The sequence below is a fragment of the Melospiza melodia genome, chromosome 10, assembly GCF_035770615.1.
Source record: "Melospiza melodia melodia isolate bMelMel2 chromosome 10, bMelMel2.pri, whole genome shotgun sequence".
In the NCBI taxonomy this organism is placed as follows: Eukaryota; Metazoa; Chordata; class Aves; order Passeriformes; family Passerellidae; genus Melospiza; species Melospiza melodia.
The window spans coordinates 27276461-27289848 of record NC_086203.1 but is presented as its reverse complement, the minus strand read 5'-3'; the positions used below and the strand labels follow the sequence as shown (position 1 = coordinate 27289848).

Here is a 13388-nt window from a genome sequence, read left to right as displayed (position 1 = left end):
GCCCAGTCCCAGGAGCCAGTGCAGATACAGAAGAGCACTAGAGAGGCTGAGCTGCAGATTCTCAGGCTTGTGGAAGGGCACTGTGTGTCCCAGGGAGTCGGTCAGGTGCCATTTGGAGACCCCTCCTTGGCCACCTTGACCTTCTGCAGGTGTCCAGGTCCTGCCTCATGTAACAGGAAAGAAAAACTTCACCCCCACATCCACCAGCACCAGCAAAATAGACAAGTGGTTGGAGTAGTACAGGATTTTGTGCTGGAGACTGCTCAGATTTCTGCCAGCCCCCAGGAACAGCAGGGATGAAAATGCAGCTCTGGATTGGCATGACGGGAAGCCCACGGGGTGCAGAATGAGCACAAGGGGCTAATTGCAGAATCAGAATAATTTGAATATATATGTGCTGATTTGTGCTCACCTTCAGCTAATGCTTAGGGGGCATTTGGGTCACTGCTCCCCAAGTTTAGGGTCAGGGTTTGGTGTGGACAAGCTTCCCTGAGCCCTATTTCAAAAACACAAAAAAGTGCAAGAATAAAGACCTTTAAAAACTGAACCTCTTTCCCAAAATGCAGTATGGCAGAGCCTGAGCAGTTATTAAAATAACAAACCCTTTCATTTACTACATTCAAGCATGTTCGGGGTATTTTTTCTGCAGAAGTGGCTTGCATACAAATATTTTTAACAAGGTAAATATATAATCTTACAATAATAGCTCCTAATTTTTCTGTTAGCTGATTGCTGGTGCAGCATTGTGAACTGGTTCTGACAGGTCAGAGGCAATGTCTGTTTGCTTATATTTTTTGGAGTAATTTGCTGGCACAGAGTGACAGCCATGAGGCACAGGCTGCAGGTGTGGCTCTGACACGTTGGGGTATTGTTCACATAAAACTGTTAGATAGCAAGTATCCAGAGGCAGGGGAAACACAACAATTTTTTTCTGGCATGAGTTCCTTAAATAAGTGATCACATGGAAAATAGAAAATTAGGGCAACACTTCATGGATGTCTTGTAAATAGTCAACTTCTCTGTCTCAACGTATCCAGCAAGAGCCCTGTCCCACAGTCTAAAACATCAGTTGCAAATGGACTTCAAGAGAACAAGAACAGTCTGTAAAGTATTTCTCCAACATTAAATTTATTTAAAGAAAAACACAAATATTCCTGCTCAACCCTGTCTTTAGAGACTATTTACAAACTCTGAGGACTCCCTTCGCTGGGCTTTGCCGTGTGCGTTTGATCAACTGCTGTATGAGCCACAAGATCAGCTTTCACTGGGGGAAATAGCGTTATTATTCTTACATTTTGCTCCAGACTTGACAGTGTTCCCATTTTCACAGGAAACTGCCTGAGTTACCCAGATGTGGGCCGGCAGCCCTGTGTCGGGTTGCACTAGTGCGGCACCCACCAGCAGTTGCTGAGCTGGCTGGTTTCAGCTCGTAAGGTGTGGGGCGTTTACATGTTTTTCCTCCACCTCAAAATCAGGGATTTTGCCAAAAATGTCAACAGTACTGAAATCTGGAAGAGGTGGGAGTGGAAAAAAAAAATATTAAAAAATAAGAGCAGAAAGAAGAAAATAAGGGCAGAAAGAAGCAGGCCTGATGGACAGGTTGACTTTCTGCTAGATTTCTTCCTTGCTGAGAGGAAAAGCATATATGAGGTTTATTGTTTCACCAGTTCAGAAGCAGATTGATGTGGAAAAGCTGAAGTGCCTGGATCAGGCACCTACAGCCAGAGGAGATATGTTTGCACTCAAGCATCTGCTGAGCAAAAGCAGTTCAAACCCAGATATTCCACTCCTGCCAGGGTGGGAGTGCGGGGACTGCACTAGGCATGGCAGGGAATTGGAGGGGGAGCAGAAGACTCTTTGTGTTCTCCTCCCAGCACACACACCACCGCCTCCTGATTTACATGACAAATGCTCTGTGCTACCCTTTGTTTGCACAGTGATTTAGACATTCACTACTAGAGCTCCCTTTCCCCATCCAGACCCCATGTTCATGAAAAAAAAAAAAAGAAGAGGATGATGTCGGAAGGAAAAAAAATTCGTCGTCTCCTGGTTGCCTAGACCCAGGCCATGTGTTTGGCTGGCTTTGTGCCTGCTAACGAGTCAACCAGATTGACTGAATCAATGGTGCCAGTGAGGATGGAGTTTGTTCGCCTGCAGATTTTCAGCAAATGGCTTCTTCTGTTTTTCCTGTTTCCCAAGCCCCTTTCAGCGGTGCTGGGAAAAAGCTCCATGTACAAATTCCTATGAATTCCATGAACAATGGCTTTGTAGAATCATAGTCTTTTAGGTTGGAAAAAACCTTTAAGAATACTGGGTCCAGCTGTTGTTGAAGGGTATTTGCTCAGGAACTCCTGAAGCAGGAACGAAGCATAGCACTCCATTTGAGGAGTAACAAGGCTCTCAGCACCCTGGAGCACGGACAGAAAAGCCAAGAGCTTGCCATGCCTTAGTGAGGCGTCTCATTGTGTCTCAGCACGTTGGAGGGGTTGGCCATGCTCATCCCTCCCAGCATGGAGCTGCAGGGTGGACATCCAGGCACTGGATGCCATGAGCACGGGTCCCTCTGGGTGATGAGCTGTGGGGATATTATCACTTTGTTTCAGAGAGCCCTCCTCATGTTTTCCCTTGGCTGAGGCTCAGATCAGTCACTACAGTAGTCTGCCAGAAATAAGAGCCAACTTCCATATAAGAGCAAGCCGTGGAGGCAGGAGTTGGTGCCGGCTGGCCGGTGGGGTGCTGCCGAGCCCCCAGCCCGTGCTGTGGGTGTGGAGGGAGGTGCAGCACCTGAATCACATTAGCCCAGCTGTGGGAAACCACAGCAACACCAGCTCCTGTGCCTCACAGCTAAATCCAATCGACTGTACTTACATAAAATCTTTTCTGTTCTTTCTAACTGCTTTCTTTTCCAGGAGGGGAGAAATTTCTCTTTGCAGGGCATATATATATTTGTTTTGAAAAAGTCTAAGAAATGTTCCTCTTGTGTTCTGTATGAAATGTGCTGTATTCTACAACATGCATGCTTAAAATTGTGGCTGTTCTCAGTCACTCTGGGGATAATTGATAAGAGTAATGTGAATTTTTAATCTTGGGTTTAAGCTTTCATATTTATTTTGTCTTTGCAAAATAAGATGTAAAGAGCTGGGGAAAGCGAGCGGGTGCGGGGAGGGGAAGGGGCTTAACATTGCAAAATGAGAACTATCAAGCTGACTGTGCTGCTGCTGTTCTTGGACAATGATGAGCATTTTCTCATGGAAGGTTTTTGAATGTTTTCTCTTTTATACTTGCTGCAGAATGCAGTGCGTCATAATCTTAGTCTTCACAAGTGTTTTGTGCGAGTAGAAAACGTTAAAGGGGCAGTATGGACAGTGGATGAACTAGAGTTCCAAAAACGAAGGCCACAAAAGATCAGTGGGTATGTCCACCATGTTTGAACTTCTTAGCCTAGCTCGGATCATGCTTACAGTTTAACGTAGAGGCTTTTGGCTGCTAGCTGGTGTTAGACCAACCACAGGTGCATTGTCTCAGTTAAGGGAAACCAAGACAAACATCTCATCACTACTGTTTGTATGCCCACCAGTACCCTGACCCTGCTTGCTTGGTGTTTGTTGCATCACATGCTAGTAGCTTTTAGGTGGCAATGCATATTAACCCTCACAAACCATTTGCTTATGCTTATTGCATTTTATTTTCTTTTTCCTTTTCCCTGTATTTGACGTCTGTTCTGTCCCCGATCCCGTGTCCCTTTGTTTCCACTTCATCTCCTTTGCTGCTGCTCTTGTCCCAGGGTGCCATTCGCACCAACCTCTCACTGCATAAGTGCTTTATCAGAGTAGAGGATGAGTTTGGGTCCTTTTGGACTGTTGATGATGAAGAGTTTAAACGTGGCCGTCATATTCAACGAGGCCGTCCTCGAAAATACTGCCCTGATGAAAACTTTGGCGAGCTTGTTGCACAGTAAGAGCTTTTACTTGCTTTAATTTTTTTTTTCTGCTGTTGCTTTGCTTTGCATGATTTACCCATCTCATGTAGACTTGCATTTCACAAAATAGTGTCATCACCTTTGCTGCTAAAGAAACTAAATTTTTGGTTGTTATGTGTATTTTGTGTGTCCTACTCTGATAATCCAAATGCCTGTAGTAAAAACTCTACTCTGACATGTTTGTTAAAGCATTTATTTATAGAGCAATGTAGACTAAGATAATTATCCACGCTAGCACAGATATACTGCTGTAGACGTGTCAGGAAGACAGATATATGCCAGGAAAGGTTTCAGATAAGTTTTAATTCTGATATTTTCCTTTGCTTTATATTGTATGCTTTGTTTTGCAACTCCTAATCAGAAAAAGTAAGGTACTTACACGACAGAAATGCTGAATTCACTTTAAAGAGTTTGAAAATGCAATGAGACCGCCTGTAAAGATTATCAGCAGGCCACTGTGTGCCTACAACAACCATGCACCAATATTCCTGGGCTTCCCAGAGGGATTTGCTTTGACCTTTACTCGAAGGCCATCTCTCCTGGACAACTGATCCTTGCTGGTCCCTGTGCAAGGAGCTCAGTTAAGACTCTGCTCACCATAATTTATTCCCACGTGAATAAAATTAAGATAAAAACAAGCCCAGTGAGTGATAAAACTTTTGGGGGCTATTTTGCATGGGCATTTTTTCTGCCTAGTTTATATTTCATAATTTTTAATTTTTTTTTAAATCTCCTGATGGAACCAGTGATACTGGGATGCCTCCTAAAGAGAGAGCCCACGTGGTCCCCATCAAATCTGGCCCCTTATGTAAAGGTGGCAAAAATAAGAGTCCAAAATAGCACACCAGAATATTTTTTACTAAAAATGGCCTTCAGGGCAGCACGGTGGATTCTGCCTGCCCTTGAGCCTCCATGCCCAGGGGCTGCTTGGGGCAATGGTGTGGATAACCCTCACAGTGGGCATTGGCATGGCTGGAAATAACATGGAGCAGATAAATCCTCTCTCATCGTGGTGCCTCCCTCCATTGGGAGAGACTCCTTCCCCTCCCCTGGGGGAAACTCCACTGCCAGCGACTTGGAGAGTCACTTGGATGAAGCAGAGTTTAAATGTCCCGTGATGCTTTTGATCAGTGCCTCCTCACCATGGACCTTCACATGGTAACGGGCTCCCAGACACGACGAAAATTGGAGAGTTTCTCCTGAACGCAGCTAAAATGAGCAGAGATGCCAAGATGTGCCACTAACGCAGGGTAGTAGAACACATGGCGAGGTAATGTCAAGAGATAATGATGTTCCTTATTTAGTAAAGGCAAATATGATAACCATAGCCAAAAACTCAGATATTTTCTTTAAATTAAAAGAAAAAAAAGGAGAGAAACGAAAGAGAGCTCGTGTGGAAAACCAGTCTCAGCTCTAGTTTTCTGGTGGGGGAGGAAGCAATACGTGCTTGAAACGCTGGCAAAGAAGTTGGTTGCATTTAACTCTCCTTTTTATGTTTTTCTTATGCAGTAACCCTTCTCTTATTAAAAACATACAGACCAGCCACACCTACTGCACACCTCTCAATGCTGCTTTACAGGTAAGATTAATGACTGTAGCAAATATGCAACAGAGGCGTGTGTCTTCCCCACTCATTTCAAAATATATTAGCCTTGCTCTAATTAGATATTAAATTTTAATTCCGTTAAACTTTTTTCTTAAGTGCATAAAGCATCATAGTCCCTGGAGGCAAACACATATCAGGCTGCTTCAGCATTAGCTAGATGCTTAGCATTTTGAATATTGTGGCAAAAAAATTAAAAGTTCACTTATTAATATTTATCAGCAGTATCATAATTTCCATCCTCTTATTTCAGAATTTCACTTGAGGCAAAAATACCACAAGTGTAATTACTCTAGCACAGCTATTAATGTGCTGAATGATAGGATACTGTGGCACGTGACCTTCTATTGTTCATGGCTTTAAAGAGAAAGCTGATCATTTTTCCCTCTTTTCTTTTAAGGGCTATTTTTGCATATCTTCCTATTGTTGGTAAAAAATAAACGGTGCAATTCCTATAGAAAATAAAATACCATTTTGATTGGTTTAAACTGTAATCGTAAGACAAAAATTCCGTTTTTTTTACGATGCAAAAATACACAAAGTATGGGTGCAGAATTAATAACTTGCAGCCTAAAAATGTCTATGTCTCCAGCCCTTTTTGCTGTGCCCTTTTTCCCCTTTCAATAAATTCCTGAGTCAATCTCAAAAACCCTAGGTGAAGTCAGTGTTCTCTGTATAAATCAAAGATACAAATGTATTACCTTACTCTGATTTGTGGGGTCTGTGTATTTGTGTAGGGGTTCAAACCTGGTTTATATATTATGAATTAATCCAGGAGGCAACACCATGCATGGTTGCACCCCAGGTGGTTCTTGGGGTCACTTCTCTAGAAGTTCACTGATGGCCATGGGTATTTACTTGAGCAGTCATGCCTTGTGGAAGGTTTAGCAGACTTCTCTTTTCAGAACCAAGAAACAAATTATTAGGAGGAAAATGATGTTTTGCCTTTCTCCTATTTTTTTTGAGTTTATGCAGTAACTCCTGCAAAGCAGAGGAAAGCATGTTTAAATGAAGCAACTGTAAATACCATTCATTAGTAACTTATTTTCCCTTGAGTCTTGTGAAGTGCGATTTTTAAAGACTGCTTTGTCTCCTGAATAGTATTAAGATTACAAGCACATTTTACATTCATGAGGCTGAAAGGCAAAAATGAAATGATCCTGCATTTCTTCACATTGTTAACTATGTGACTAATTTCAATTAATATGCTTATCATATGGAACAGTTCGTGTTTTATTTCTGAAACACGTGTCGTTGTCGTCATCTCCATCCATTCTTGTCTTTCGTGATAACCTCCAAACTGTTTCCATTCCCCACTTTCCCTGAGAGAGCCATGTCCTTGTGCCCCCCCGTAGCTGAGCTGATGGAGAGAGGAGCCCAGGCCAGATTTGCTGCCAGTGTCATCCCTTCAATAAATGGGGATGAATAATAACCATTATTATTGAGCCAGGTCCTCTTTTAGGGTGAAAGTACACCAGCAGGTTCCACACTTCTCCCCCTGCCATTGGATTTTGGAGGCAGAATCACAGTGGGTTCTGTGGGGCTGTAGAGGGTCTGGGCAAATAATGCAGGTGGCCGCTGCCATGTGGGCAGTTCAGACCTCACTTGGGCAGCAGGTTCCTCTAGGACACAAGGCTGCCTTACCTGCCAGGGACTACATTCAGTTAATAATTGATGGGCAGTGTTTCCCCCAGCTTTTGTAGGCTCTGGGAAGGTCTGCTGCTTGCACATCCCCGTGAGCACCGTGGGGTCTGCACAGTAGGCTGTGTGCTGCTGGCATGGCAGGCTGTGGTTTCTTTTCCTGTGGGGTGGCAGAGCCTCCCCTCTCCTTCACCCAGACCCTGCTGACATCTCCTCTATCTGTTTTCCCTCGTGGCCAGGGAGAAGAAGCAGCTCTCTCCCCCCTCTGTCTGTGGAAGGTATGGGGACTCCAGCTCTCACCAGTTCTGTCTTTTGCCAGTGGGTCTACAGGGGCTCCCAAAACACCCCCTCCCCTATTACTGTCTTCCTAGCAGATACTCCTTGTGTCCCACCTCTCCCCCAGTGAATTGCTTTACTGCAATTACAAGTTATCACTGTGGGTGAAGAACTTGAGTCATTATTTTGCCAAGTGCAGGAAATGTGAACCATTCTTTGCATCCCCTAATCACAATGAGTTTGCCGGTTGTTGAATCAAGAAGATAAAAATAATCCTCCCCGTTAGAATAGCTTTTGTAATCACGTGTGACACATAGGGCTGCACATGGAGAGGTCAATGTAAGGAAGAATAAAAGGGGCTGTGCTCCTGGAGATGTTGCAGTGAGGGCTGGTCCTGCCCTCCCTTCCCATCCCATCTCCCCCCACCCTTTCTCTGGCTCTGCTTGCCTGGGTCAAACTGCCGGCTGGCAGCAAGCGAGGAGTTCTGTCCCACGAATTAGGAGCAGTCAGGAGTGTTTGGTGAGCAGTACATTTTCGTGGATTCCCCTCCCATGGGCCAGGTTTGCATCACGCAGACCCAGCCTGATGGATTTTTTTTGCTTGGCCACTGCAGCCAGCTGACCTCTCCCCAGAGCAGGTCAAGTGCTGCCGAGCCAGCGTCTGTGGCTGCCTGGCACTGACATGGATGATGTCAGCCAGATCCGGCTGGGATGGGTGAAATGGTTAAATGTCCTTCCAGTCCCTGGGCGCTGCAGCCTTGGAAAGCTGTGCCTCCCATCCCTGTGCCTCCCATCCTGTGCCTCCCTCCTGTTCCAGTGCCTCCCATCCCCACCAAACACTGGGCTCCTCCGGGGCTCGGGGTTTCTGCGTTCCCACCGCTGCTGCGCCGGGCCGGGAGTGTGCTGTCAACATGAGCTAATGCTGACACACAGTAAATATTAGCAGGCAGAACGGTGGGAATCAGAAGGAAAATATTTAACAGTTCATTCTCTTCCTACAAAGATTTCCATTTAGAAAGTTAACTCCAGTGTGCCACTGCACGGTGTTTCCTTAGAACAAAGGGAAAAATCAAAATAAAACAGTCAGATCTGTAACAGCTAAGGTAAGAATTGAGTTGCTGAGGTTTAAAAAATTCCACATGGAGTGGTTCGGCTCTCAGGTAGATTGGTGCAGCTCTGATCCAGTTAGCACTGATGGCAGCCTCACACATGTCCCAAGGAAAATCAAACTCTGTGATGCTGCACTCCTGCTTGGTGCCCGCTCACTCCAGTGGGAAGGAGTTATCAGCTGAGCCAGTTCCATTTTTTTCCCCATTTCATTAGAAACAAAGTCCAAACCTAAGCCACAAAAAATACCCCAAAGCCCCAAACATAATTTCATGAAGCAAAAATAGGGAAAATACATTTTCTTTTTTCCAGGGTGTGTAATTCCAAATAGGGAATGGAAGGCTCCATCCTCTTATAAGCCAATGCAGCTATGAATCCTTAAACCCAGATCTAAATGATGTTAAATTTCCCTTGATGGAACCAGGGTAATACCTATCAGAAAGTACAATATTTAAAAGAACCTGTAATTGCAAATAATGTAAATGTGAAGAATGTTTTGGAAAGAGTGAGTGTGTTGTGCAGTGTATAAAAACATTAGTCATGGCTCTTCATGGATTTGTTTGTGTCCTTGGCAGGCTTCAATGGCTGAGAACAGTATACCTCTATACACTACTGCTTCCATGGGAAATCCCACTCTGGGCAATTTAGCCAGCGCGATGAGGGAAGAGCTCAATGGTGCAATGGAGCATACGAACAGTAACGGGAGTGACAGCAGTCCAGGACGTTCCCCTATGCAAGCAATGTAAGTACAGCAGAGGCACGTGCTGGCTCTAGGTCTTGTGCTACCATCTGCTCAAGGGTGACTCTGGAGACTCCTGGCTCCTTGCTGAGCTTCATGGATGGAGCAGCAAGAGCAGACATCTGCCTCCATCTGGGGACATGCGTAGGGTGGTTTGAACATAAAAGAGCCATTTACTAGTTTCCGTATAAAACTGATCAGCTCACTTCAGTCCAAGAAGGACACAGGGCTTATAAAATTGTTCACTTGTTTGCAGTTCTCTTCTTTAAACCTTCCAAAACCTCATAGGCAGCTGTGCTTCTTGGAGAAAACCTTTGGATGATTTCTCTCCCCTTTGGATGGCGTGATGAGCACGGCCCGTGGGGCAGAGCTGGGAAATGGGCTTGTTTGGCGAGTCAAAAAAAACCCACTCAACACAAAACACTCTTGCTAAGCATTAACATGAAGGTCTGTGTGATTTATAGATTGCTCTTAAAATATCAAAAGGAGAATTAATTAGGGGCATTATAGCAACAGACGGCGGCGTAATGAGCGCGTCTATAACCGCACGAAGTGGCGGGGGCTCGCCTGCCCCGCTCAGCGCGAGCGGCACCCGGGCAGCGGGCGGGCGCAGGAAAGGGTAAGGCAGGAAGGGTGTGATGCCCCGATGGGTGTGTGCGGTATTTATGGGGTGACGGAGTGAGTTTGCAAAGCTGTAAACTCCCCTCTCCCTTCACATCACACGCCGGGTAATTGGCGGCTGGTGAGGAAGCCGGAGTTTACAAGTGCTGGCGTTCCCGAAAGCTCGGCGGAGCCGTTGGGTACCTGAGAGTGACCGTGCTGCCCGTCTTCCCCCTGCTCCTTAAAACAGCCTGTAAAATTACTGGCTGCCTTGCCAGGGCTCACGTTACACATTAAAAAGAGAACTAATTTGTAGTCTTTTACTTCAAAGTAATTTGAATAAGGGATTTACAAAAGTAAGTCTAAATCAAAAAGTAGAAAAAACATTAACCTAATACCACGGTAGTAATTAGTTGTGAAACTAATTAGCATTTAATGGCAAAAAAGTTTCCCACCTGCATAATGTGTTGTCAGAGGGGAGGGGGCACGAAGGAATCTGAGGCTCTGGATACTTTGATATCGCAGTGTTTTAAATCAGTGCACAAAGTGCTTTGAAAAAAAAATCTTTAAAGATGGCAACATTCATTTTTAATTAATAATTAATTTAAACATTGTCTTTTACCATTTACTTCAAAACATTCAAATAATGTGTTTAGCTTTTCCAGTGATTGTTTGTGCAGTATTAATTATCTCTCCCAAAGTAACGTTGCATGACACACTTTCCGTCTCTCACAGACGGATTCATCTCCAGGCACTTTTAGTCACAATTTGTTATCCTCTGCCTGTGACCACGCAGGGCTGGCGTGAAGGAGGAGTGGAGGGACATGACTTTTTTCAAGAAACAAGACTTCTCCCAAGGGTTTCTCCTGGCCTAACAGACAAGGATGAACGTTTATGATGTTGTGTTAATCCGAGTAATTATTTTTTTGCAAGTTCAAGGCTAGTGCAGTTCATGCACTTCTCATTTCACCTAAGGTTTCCTTGTCTTTGAATAGACTGAGAGGAGGGAAAAATAACTGAGTTGAAACAGGGTAGGACATCTTCCAGAACTGTGCATAGCTGTGGCCTTTGTCGCACTTAATAATCATCTCTTAGCACATTGATACCAAGGTGAGTGGCACAGAACAAATAGTGGAGAGAGAGGAGGTCGGGGGGAGTGATGCCTCATTTTCATTATTCACCAGAAAATCCAATTTTCTGTTGTAATATGGAAATGATTGTTTCCTGAGTGTTTTCATTTTCTCAGAATTGATAATATATGTGTTCTCTGCTGAACATTTCTTTTTGCTTAAGTAAAATGTGGCCGGGTGATGTTCCAATACCAGCCTCAGAGCTTCCCCATTATAATGGTGTTTCTAAGTAGTTTGAAGGGATCTAAAGCCAGAACACCATTCACACGTCATAGGGTTTACCCTGTTTACTAAATAAAAACATAAGTCAACAGCGACTTCACAGACGCTGTGAAACCTTTTTGTTCTCCATGCTCCTGCTTTGTTAACAACATGTTCATTTTTTTTCTCAGAACAGATTTCCTTGTCATTATGCAAAATATTTTTTAAACAATTTCAGTGTATTGGAAGAAATCAAGTTTTAAACTTTATTGTAAGGTTTAAAGGACCTTGTTAACATGACAGCTAAGAAGTCTAACACTCTAGCTGAAGTCTTATTACCGCTCATTCGTTTCCTTTTTATGACACATTGAACCACAGCTAGGGTGGGTTTTTTTTCCCTTCTCTCTCCCTCCTTTTGAAACACTAGAAAGTAGTCGCATAATTACAGCTTGGGGACATAGCACTTTCATCCTGATATGCTCCAAAGGTAGCCACAAAGCAAACTACTCCATGCTGTGTGCACCACCAGAACTCAGTGGCTTTAAACAACAGTCAGCTTTATTAAAAACTCCTCTGTTCCCAGAGTGGACAAACAAAAGAATTACTCAGATGTGAAAAGAAGGGGAATCTGTGTTCAGCAAGGTTATTTATTGTTAACCCCTTCTGGAGTCCCAGGCATTACTTAAAAGGAATGTGCTGAATTTCTGCTGCTGTGAAAACAGAAATGGGAAACCCTTTCTTTTCTTTGCCTTCTTTCCCCCTCCCCTTTCTTTTTCTTGTCGCTTAACCCAGCATTTACCTTTTCTGTAATTCAGCAGACTGAATTCTTCAGTCTCTAAAGGAAGTTTTCCTTCCCCGTTTCGAGGATTTGTTGAGGTGGTAAATAGAAATTCAGTCTTAACTTGAGAGGATATGAAAGTCTCCCTTTGCCTTCAAGATTATTTAAGCTTATTTATTTCAGTTGCTTAGAAATGTTTGAGAAAAATCACAGGTTCAGGAAGGTTTCCTCCTCATGTGCCATTTTGTGGTTACATCTGAGAGAATACACAAGGAGTTGGAATTTTTTGGCATTGTTTTCCTTGCAGCTCTGTCTCTGGGGGTTGTGTTACCCAGATAACCTCCTCATTTAGGGGATGGAGGTTTTGCCAAGCTCACTGTCTGATGTTTGTGCAACATGTGAGGTGCTGGGGGGACTGGTGTGACTCTGCTCCCTGTGGCTTTGTGGCCCTTTCTGGTTTTGGCTCTCTCAGGATTGTGCAGAGCTTTTCATAATTTCTGTTGCTTCTCACGCCTCAAGTTTTGGTTTTTGACCTCTGGGAATCACACCAAACCTCAAAGAGAACCTCAGTTAAAACCACCTGGTTTCACCTGGTTTCATAACAAAACCAGAAGAGGGGCAGAGTTTGCTTTGGAAAGATTTGGGGACCTTTGAATGAGCTTTCACAGCACTTAGAGTGGTTTTGAGCACCGTGAGCACCTGTCTAACCTGAGGTGGTGGGGATGCATTGGGACACTGGGCAGCCTTTGGTGAAACTCCACTCCACGCACCAAGGCCTCTCTGCTGCACGTGTCGTGTTCTCATGCCTCCTTTGAAAATTTCCCTTCTGTGTTTTCAAAAATAATACTTAAAAAAAAAAAAAAAAAAAAAAAAAAAACCAAAAAAAAAATAAGCCCAGCAGCGGCAGCATCAAAACCAGAAAGCAAAAAAGCAAGACTTTGACATTAAAACAGCAGTAAAAAAGATCACTGCCATAAAGGCCAAGTAGCACAGGCTTTATTGGGCTCTCAGTGCAGCTGCTCTTTCCCCCTTTTTCTTCTGTTTTTCATTTCATGTTTTCTCCCAAGTGAGGGGCCCCACAGCCTATTCATAATATTAAGTTTTTCTAGTTGCAGGTATTCAGCATAGTTTAATATTCACTGAGGCCATGAGCTGCTGGGACAGGTAGCGCATGCACACCTCCAGCTTCTCTTAAGTTTTTGCCAATTCTTAACCTCTGATCCTTGAATTTTCTCCTTCCAGTTTTTTCTTTACCCCTTTTTCACTAGTAAGGTTAAAAACAGTATGAGCCATGTTCTTGGTGTGTAATTTTTTCAAAAAGTATGTGACATGCAG

The 13388-nt window shown here is 43.9% G+C and overlaps 1 protein-coding gene across 12 annotated transcripts in view; it reads left to right on the top strand.

The window, feature by feature from the left end:
- Positions 1-13388, top strand: part of FOXP1 (forkhead box P1) — a 377541-nt gene that overhangs the window by 357160 nt on the left and 6993 nt on the right. For 11 of the 12 annotated variants that reach the window (XM_063165022.1, XM_063165025.1, XM_063165020.1 and 8 more), the window contains 3 exons: positions 3291-3412; positions 5489-5558; positions 9181-9347. In XM_063165022.1, coding sequence (XP_063021092.1) covers positions 3291-3412; positions 5489-5558; positions 9181-9347 — 359 coding nt within the window. Of the gene's footprint in view, positions 1-3290; positions 3413-5488; positions 5559-7462; positions 7610-9180; positions 9348-13388 lie in introns of those variants that run through there. The other variant, XM_063165021.1, reaches the window with a different exon arrangement.